The sequence below is a fragment of the Bison bison genome, unplaced genomic scaffold (genome assembly GCF_000754665.1).
Source record: "Bison bison bison isolate TAMUID 2011002044 unplaced genomic scaffold, Bison_UMD1.0 scf7180017864330, whole genome shotgun sequence".
Classification (NCBI taxonomy): Eukaryota; Metazoa; Chordata; class Mammalia; order Artiodactyla; family Bovidae; genus Bison; species Bison bison.
In genome coordinates, this window is record NW_011494902.1 from 13,728,897 (window position 1) to 13,738,896 (window position 10,000).

The 10,000-nt window shown below is 35.4% G+C and overlaps 1 protein-coding gene across 1 annotated transcript in view; it reads right to left on the reverse strand.

Annotated features, from left to right (window-relative positions):
- ZEB2 (zinc finger E-box binding homeobox 2) overlaps positions 1 to 10,000 on the reverse strand; it is a 134,760-nt gene that overhangs the window by 38,205 nt on the left and 86,555 nt on the right. The window contains exons 5-6 of the mRNA XM_010853708.1: positions 9,215 to 9,472; positions 4,268 to 4,339 (exon numbers count right to left, since the gene is read on the reverse strand). Coding sequence (XP_010852010.1) covers positions 4,268 to 4,339; positions 9,215 to 9,472 — 330 coding nt within the window. The remainder of the gene's footprint in view (positions 1 to 4,267; positions 4,340 to 9,214; positions 9,473 to 10,000) is intronic.

Genomic DNA, 10,000 nt, shown 5'->3' on the forward strand with positions numbered 1-10,000 from the left:
TAATGTTGGGAAAGATTGAAGGCAGGAGGAGAAGGGGACAACAGAGGATGAGATGGTTGGATGGCATCAGCGACTCAATGGACATGAGTTTAGGTAAACTCCGGTAGTTGGTGATGGACAGGGAGGCCTGGCGTGTTGCGGTCCATGGGGTCGCAAAGAGTTGGACATGACTAAGCGACTGAACTGAACTGAGGTGATTTAGATTTTATTCCCAAATCTGTATTAATTAGCTATGTGGCATTTTTCACCACAGTTTCCTCAGCTATCAAATTACAGTCAAGGGATTGTTTCATGGTATAACTTTCAATTTTCAAATTCTGTGATTCAATTCAACTAAGTCCTTCCCACTAGTTCTTACAGGTTAAAACTCAGCAGACTATACTAGGAAGGAGCTACTTTTAAATTCTAAGAGACTACTCTATCCACTGATATGAACTTGGTTAAATTCTACTATTTAATAGATTTGTGGACTTGAGTAGGAAATTCAGAGGTCTTTTCCTTACTTTCAGTTGGGAATGAAATTTGTGTGTTGAATATTCAGAAATAATAGAGACATTTTCTTTGTTTTCTCTTGACAACTTACTCCAGTTAATAACAACACTTTTTATCAGAAAATATGCTTAACCTGTTTAAAATTTATCTATGCCAATGTCTGTTTTTCTGCTTTAATTTAAAAAGAAAAAATGGTACCTGATATAAAAGAATTTCATATTCATTCTTAATAAAAACCTGTTTGTTGAGACTATTAATTTTAAGGCACTTTCATAGACAATGTGGTAGTTTAAAACCAATCCATGTTCTCAAAGTTTGCAATTTCCATGTTCTCAAAGTTTGCAATTTAACTTGGAAAAAACAACACATTAAGTAATGACACTCTATACCATCTACAGCAAGTTTAACTGATTGTTTTGTAAGAGTTCACTGGAGGAAGATATCACTACAGGTTGGATAGCTAAAGAGGAAGGTCTGCCAATAGCTTGATCTTAATCAGCAGGACATAGGTGGGGAGAAAGAGATTCTCCGTGGCATCTTCAACCATTAAAGATGTCTTATTTCAATTCTACATGTTTTAGCATCCAAAACGATGCTAAGGATAAGAAGCAGTAAACTTATGGTTGGGAAGAGATACATGTTTATTCCCAAAAGGCCAGGGTTCTAAACTGAGGATCACCAGTAAATTCCGAATTACCAACTCCAGTTATTTGCTCAGGATTCTTTCAGTTGCAGTTATTTGAATCTTTTGACTTAACTGACCATTGTATATGTTCCAAACTTTCTTTCTTTGCTGTCTGGCTATTTAATATTTTTCCATCGCTTAGTCTTTTTTCTTTTAATGAATTTGATTTTTCTTCTTACCCACTAAAAGCCCTGGTATCAGCTTTCTACCAATTTCAATAAATACACTCTGAATCATAAATGTTTTAGCCCATGATGTTAAATACCATCTGAATATATCTGCATGGCTCTCAAATCTTTCTCACCCTGACTTCCTGGGTTTCAATTCCTCATTTCCAAAGAATACATATATATATATATATATATATATATAACTTTTATATGAAAATACTTGTCTAAAGACAAGGTCAAGTTCTTCTCAAAACTGGGTCTCTTTCTTGTTTATCTAGAAATAGTATTTGCCATGTTCTAAACACGCAGATGTGTAATCTTGAAGCCATTTTGATTCCATTACCCAGAAAATCTATTGGTTGTGAAGAAGTCAGGTTACGAATTTCACCACTGTCACTACGGAGGACAGGCTTTTTGTCGCTTCACACCTGAGTAACTATAAGGATTTCCAGTTGATCTCTCAAAGTCTAGTTTTTATTCAGAGAAATCATGGTAGTTTAACATGCCCCGAACTCTTTTCTCTGTTGCTTTACATTCTCCATTTATTTTTAACTTACATGTCCAGGATCATTTCCCATGAATTGCCTCCTAGAACTCCCTGATTCAGCCAAATCTTCTTTCTCAATATCCTCTGAATAGGTACTACAATTTGCTTCCTCTGGCCCACATGCTAGAAAGGCCTTCCTCACTCCTTCATGGATGAACTTAGTCCAAGTTTCACCTTCTTCATGAAATCTTTTCTGAATATTCACCTCATAGAATCTCTCATATTTCTGTAATTTGAAATAATTATGATTCTTACTGTTTGTGGAATATTTGTCACATATTTTCACTTATCACTTATTATTTTTTTCTTGTGCATTAGTCTCATCTTCCAAATTAAATAATAGTTACATCTAAGACTTCTGGCCTATTTTCAACCATATGTCCACACAAAAGTGAATAGATAGAAAACACTGAATGAATACTTATTAATTTATTTATTGACAATACATACGAACTATAAGTAATAGTAAGTAGTATGGGAAAAAGGAAATCTTAAGGGTAGGTGAAGGAACATTCAAAATTGATTTTTAAATCTTCTGAACAGGAAGCATTTTTATTAACCTCACTTTAGACTTCAAATGAATAAAACAGCTAGTAAATTGTCATTCTGTGGAATAAATTTACTTTAGTGACACTTTAAACACCTATAATGTTAATGAAATTAGAGTTTATTTATGCTTGAGGTTGAAATTTAACATTTGTCTTTAACAGGAAGATAAAGCCATTTTTGATCCCATGAATCGGGACATTATAGAAAGTATCTAATTTATGGTATCTCTTTATTATTATGCTTTAATATGAAGCTATTTTGTCTAGTTTCTATTTTACATGGTAATGGTACCACTGCAACACAGAATATTAAAACTAGAAATATTCTTAACAAGCAACCGATGTAACCTATTCATTTTTCAGATGTGGAAACCGAGTGCCAAGAAGGGTAACTGACCTGCCCGAGGTCACAGTCTAGCTATTGCCAGAGGTGTAGCTAGAAATTATGATTGTAGGTTCCTAATTCTATGCCTTTTCCATAATCCCATATTGTACAGTTTCAGTTTTGTACCTCATATCGACATTATTCAAATGAGGGAAAATTTACAATCTTTTTTTAAAAATTATTATTTCTCTTATTTTTCATCTAAGAATGCAAATTAGTGCCTGGTAAGTTATTAATAAGAGCATTCTACATAGAAGCACAGCATGAACCGTCTATTGTGATGTGTTTCAACATAAGGGAGATATGAATATCTTAATTATTTACATTTCTAAAGCTTCATAAAACTGACTTTTTTCCATTGGTGAGTTGAATGGAAATAGCTATGTGATTTTTTTTTTTTTTTTGCGTTTTTTTTAGACGATAACCTTATCCTGGGCACTATGGTCATATTTACCATGGTAGTATGAGGGATTGTTTGAAACACCAAAAATACTTAGCCTTATCTAGGAAAAAAGAGATAAACATAGTGAGTCAGTATAAATTTGCACTAGTGACGTGAGAGGGTGTGCGAGGAGATGCTGTCCAGTTTTGGGGAAAGCACATGAAATGTCCCAATTGTCCCGAAACTCTATTCTATAGCAGCAGCAGAACAAAACAGAGCACTACCTACTACCTTCCTACTGCAATTTTTTAGCTTCATCAAAAAGAGGAGAAATTTTCAATTCTCTATAAAACTTTGCCTGGAAAATATTATTTAGGGGAACTAGAAGGTACTGAGAAATAAAATGGAGAAAGAATGAAAAGGAACGCAGACGATCAAGTTTTGTGAGGAATGCTCACAGAATTTTGGTTTGCCTTTCTATAAAAACATTTTATAATCTAAACTACGCCATATCATTTGAATCTCAATGACTAATATTAGTGGTGACTGGAAGTGCTCAGTCATGTCCAACCCTTTATGACCCCAGGGACTGGGGTGTTTTCCCCGCACGAATCCTGGAGCTGGTTGCCATTTCCTCCTCCAGGGGATCTTCCTGGCCCAGGAATCGAACCTGCATGTCTCCTGCATTACAGGCAGATTCTTTACTGCTGAGCCTATTATATTACAATTTTCAAATTATATTCAAGCAGTCTTTTAAAATAAAAACTACTATCAAAAGTTTGCCTAACGAATGCTTTGAAAGTTGTTTTTTTTTTTTAAATCCAGTTCAGTTTTCTCAACTTTCACAGGCAAATTAGGGGTTTAAGAATAAAAGATATATTTGTTGAATAAAACATCAAAATAGAGAATTCTGATTTGAAACAATCAAGAGCCTTGTAAAGTCTGACTTAATTGTGAAGTCATGGACATACAAATGGATGGGTCAGTGCTCCTGCTCCTGACTCACTGAATCCACATGACCCAGGACAAGCATGACCTTGGCGTGGAAACTTCCTTACCTGTACCATTGTTAACTGTGGTCTGGATCGTGGCTTCCGGCCCCATAGTGTCATAGTCTTCCTTCATTTCTTCTGTGGGGGAAAATTATCTTTAGCATTTGAAAACTGTAGAAAAGCTTACTATACTAAGCATGCCAACCACAGGAACAAGGAAGATTCTTTTAAAGGAAACAGAGAAAAGGCTTGTTGTAAACCTCTAAACAATAGCTTTGTTCAGGCAATTGAATGAATCCAATAGTGCTAGCTGCACAAGAACTTATTTACTTTAAGCATTACTGCAAGCTGTGAAAAACAGAGGTGCTTATTTGGGGCAAACGAAGGGCTTTTCTTCTGGTGGCAGTTCTAGTAACAAACAGGGGGAAAGATATTATTTTTTCAATAAGAGTCAAAAGCAACTAAGTATTTGCACTGACAAAAAGGCACGCTGGCTGCTATAGCTCTGGTAATGCTAGATGGCCAGAGGCAAGTCAGAATTTCTTATTTTATTTTCATGTTTTTTTCCTCTCCTTGAAGTAGCTATGATGGTGCTAATCTATGCAAGCAAAATTTAAAAAAAAACCTAATTCTACATACCAGAGCTTGAAATGCCCAGTTTATAAAAAAGCATCCCAGAGGTACTGAAAACACCTGTTTCACTGTTTTATATAAACTTCTAAAACATATTTTCTTTATTCCTTTCCTTACCACTCCATAAATAGCTTTCTTCCTCACCATTTATTCCCCAGTAGGGAATCATAGTCATTTTTGAGGAAAAACATATAGGTATAAGAGCAGCTCCAAGTTCTGATGAAAACATGTAACACTGAAGTTGAAGATCTATAAATGATAGAAGGTCATTTTCTAAAATTGTAATATCTTTAATGGGAAGAGTCTAGAAAGTAGAACTCTTGAATTTTCTGCCTATCAAACTAAAGAATATGTGAGGGCAGAGAAGGACAGCTAACAGTTAAAAATCCTGCAAGTAAGTAAATTTAACATGGAATTTTAAAAATTGTAATTTTATAATAACAATACTAATGAGAATCAAACATGATCCAGGATAAATATCTCTCTGTGATAATCATTTTGTTTCAAACAAGAGAAACTTTATAAATAGGACTCTGTGAATTCCCAAATTTATCCTGACCATTTTTGCTTATCACATTTCAGTCATAATTATTTGGTAGAAAAACAGATTCTAGCAAATGTTACAGCAAAATTAAAATATTATGTTTTACAAGTAGTATCCTGCAGCATATCAGTTCATGGGATCAGAACTGAAAAATCTGGAGCCTCTTAAGGTAAAATACACATATATAAATTAGGCTAACATAATGCCCCTGGGCATAATACTGGCCAGATAATTTGAATGATATTTGTTTAAATTCTATGACCACTTTAAATTCAGTCTTGGCCCTGGACTTCTTTCTTATTTAAGAAACATTTTCACAGGGACATTTTGCATAAAACATTTAGGCGTTCAATATACAGCAATATTGTATTGTCAATTGTCATAATTGATTGGTTGAAAGGCTCCTTCATCTGATATTTTTATTAGTCTCTGCAAGGAATTAAATTAAGGTATTTCTGAGAAGTTCAGTACTAGAAATAAATATAACTTTTGTGTCTTTCTTCCTCGCTCCTCTCATGTGATTTCTGGTAGCCAAGAGTCAGAAGAATCATAAGTTTTCCATCTGAGAGATCAAGTCACTAAGGGGAAAACAGTTAACAGCATTTTTTTTTTTTTGCATAATAGTGGTAATGTTCAAGATTTCTGCTGCACTTCCTTCCTCATTGTCATTTTCTTATGAAAAAGTAAAGAGAAGTTACAGGGGGTGGTTGCTTCCCAAATGATTAAATGTTGCATATTCACATGTGTAGCTGGCACTGAGTGTGTCCTGCGTTCTGTAGTAATACTTTAGCTAGAACCCTCTTTTACCAAAGATTGTGCAACTGAGATGGTGTCATTTTTACCCAAAATGTACTTTGCTTCAATTTACTGAGCATCAAGCTTTTTGTGTTTTGAACATCAAGCTCAATTTATTAAAATGAAACACTAAGCCCTTTCAAGTATGTATTTGAAATGCTATTTATATGCCTATCTAATTAAGCTTCACAGGAATCCATATTCAGAAGGACATCATCATGGGGTTAGGAGTATCCCCTCTGAATAAAAGGCAGTCGTGGCTGTCTTTCTGCCTCACGCCTAACCTTAAACATTTTCCAAGACATCTATTACTCAGCATACTGCATCTAAAACCACATAGTATATTTGTTTTTAAAGCACTTGCAAAAGTTTGCATCTTCTAGTCACCCTTGGGATGAAGGTTTGTGAAAATAAAGAGCACTTTCTGCCACAAGATGAAGAATCCTTGAATAAGCAGAAAGAGGCCAGATGCAGGTGATTTATTTAAGTCTGTGTCAATGATAATGATGTCATGGTTTCCAGCACGCCGTGTCCACCCCATTGTGGGACGAAAGAATGTCAAGGACAATTCTAAACACAAAACTTTGATTGTGCTGGAACCGGAAAGGCACAGTAAGAACTCCACTGCGTTCTTCAGTGGAAAACCTGCATCCTGCAGACAAACTACAGAAAGCAGGGGAGAGAGAGCACAGGAGAGGGGGCTTATCTCAGAGTAAAGCTATGTGCTGAGGTATGGTGGTAGACAGGCAGGCACCAGGGATAAAACACTACTAAATAAAACAGCACCCGAATTAGAATTATTGTCTATATTGTGTGTTTTGAACAATAAATAAGAAAAATATTTTATCAGAAGAAAAATGTGTTATCTAAGAGGCAGGATAAACAATGAGTAGCTTTTTAAGACCAATTTCTTTTCATTAGACATCAAGGCACCACATCAGAGCACTTTTGGAACAATAAAAAAAAAAGAACAATAAATCACTACTAATCATTAGAACCAGACAGGTAATAGCCGGGTAACTTTCTTGGTCCAAATAGCCAAATGAGATTAGGGATTTACATTTATTTAATTATTGTGACTCCAGAATGCTAGTTTATTTACCATAAAGGTAAGAGCAAAGAACAGCCTGTTCATTTGTATCTCAGGCACCATTAACTACAGGTGATAATAGAGTCTCTAATGCATTCATATGGATGATTGTATATTAAAACATTCAGAATTATGATCCACGACCAACACAAAAAGCTGCCATGATCACAGACTACTACAGCTTGACATGGCTGTTTTAGCTGTTTTTCAATTATTGATCTTAATTTTTTAAAATTAAACTTTTTTTCCCAGAAGTTTGGAGCTGTCCATTTGTTATATCGTTATTAATTATTCCTTTAAGGGTGGAAATTCTAGTAATTGGTCCTTACCCTTGATTTCTAGATATTAAAATTTAAAGCATCAGAACATTCATTCTTATAGCCCTGCATATCTAGTTCATTAACAAATATGAATAGCTAACACCAGCTCATTTAAATAGTATGTCTTACATGAGTTCTCGCCACACTCTGTTTCTGTCACACTGCTCCCAAGAATCATTGGCTCTTATTATACATGTAAATGGCTATCATAAAAATAAAAATTTCATTTAAGATTGTTAATGACTTCTGCAGCAGTCAGACTTCCTTTAATGATCATCCTCGGCCCCTAATTAAACGTATTTATCTTTCAAGCATCTTTGGCTGAGTTCTCCCTCATAGTTGAAAATCTAAAACCTTAAGTCTTAATGGATAGAACGATAAATGTTTATGTGTGGGATTGCTGATACTCGAGAAACCTTCACCGAAAGCAAAATTGGAAACAGAAAGAGTACAAAACTTGGCACAGTATGTTAAGGAAAACGAAAAACAAATACACTACACTCAAACTGCCATCGGTCTTTTTTTCCTCCTTTTCTTCACATTTAATTTTCTTTAGTAGTGGAAGTGCTTTTATTATCTCCCTTCTAGTATACCAAACAATTACTCTGCCTACGTTCGATGTTGTACAGTCTGTGACATCACAATTGCATATAGGTAGACTCGTGTGCTTACTTATTTCCTTCCCACCCACTTCACCTATTTATAAAAATGCTATTGTTATACATAGCATAAGAAAAAAAACACAGTGGGGTAATCATGATAGGTCTCACTGGGTCTCGGAACAGAGATTAAGGAGACACCAAGGTTGGGATTAGACAGGTCATTAAAAATTTTTTTAGCAGGCCACCTTAGCAAGTGGAGATGAGCAGAAGGAGTTTAGGGGGATATGACTAATGATTAATTCTCTTTTATTTTGTTAATCATTTCACACCTTGGTGATGTTTCATCCTGAGTGAATTTTAGACCATGACATTTCCATTTTCACAGTGGCATAAGAAGTTTTAGTTTGAACATAATTTACCTTATTTTTATTATAGCTGGCCTTGGACCATTTCTACTTCCCCAGAGATTCCCACCAAACAGCAAGAATCATTATCGAGTACTTAGCTGTTAAATAATAAGAAAGCTACCTGACCAGGTAGAAGTGTGAAATCACATTCACACTTAATAAAAGGGAATGATTAGATGGTTGAATTACAATAGGAGGTGTCAGACAGACACCGAAACTACATTAAACTGACATTATTTGGTTTGTATCACTACACACAACTTTTAAATACATGTCAGTTGTGAGTTCTTAGGTTTGCTTCCATTTTCCATCTTGAGAGGGCACATCTTGATCATGTTGTATAAATTGGCACATTATACATGTGGTGCAAATCCTTCACGTTGTGTGTTTAAAATGTAGTTCATATTCAACTTGCCTCCAAATGGAAATATAATCCCTTCCTAAGATGTCAGTGCTGTAATGTGATAACACAACTATCATTTCATAACCTGTCACCAGCTTTGGTATCTGTATTCTGCGAGGGCTCTGGGAAGAAATATTTTAATGCTTTGGTTGTGGATGTTCCACGAGGTAGGACAATTTGAGACGGCACAGAAAAGGCCAAGTGTTTTTAGACACTCACCTGGCCCATCTACAGAGGCTTGTAGAATGTCGCTGTTGTGCCAGGCATGTTCCACTCCACCCTCTCTTATCTCATCTTCCTCTTCCTCTCTTGGCAACAGAGCTTGGCTCACGTGTGGGGAGGACTCATGGTTGGGCACGCTAGCTGGACTTCTCTCCTGGTCCAGAGGGTTAGCAATCCCGTCCTCCTCAGCAATCTGAGGCTTGTCTTCTTCATCAGTTTCAGAACCCGTGTCCACTACATTGTCATAGTTCACCACTGAAGAGAAAGCACAGACACACACTCTCTAAACACTCTGCTGAAAAGGATCAGTTGGCCCTTAATCGTTTAGTTAAATAGAAAATAGTGAATATTTTCAAAACTTAATTACTCAACCACATCAGGAAAATAAAACGAATGTTTTTCATGTTTTAGCATTTGAATTCTTATTCAGCTCTAGCTGGGTACTTTTTCTGATTTCAAACAATTTTTTGCTAAAAAGATGGGAAAATTTGAAAAGCCACAGAAACACATGTACTCAAAAATATGCCTATATACACAGAGACATACTGCAATATGCACTTTTGACAAGTCTACACAAACTCATAAAATAGATCTGCAATTGACAATTTTATTAGTTTAGTGACATGGGAGTGTTTACTATAAAATATACTATAAATACGATGTGACTTCACTATATTAGCTGTGGTTTTATTCCTAGAAACAGTAGACACACACACACACACACAATGTCCATCTATTTACTCAAATACATGAATACATACACAAACCTGTTCAATCTGAAAG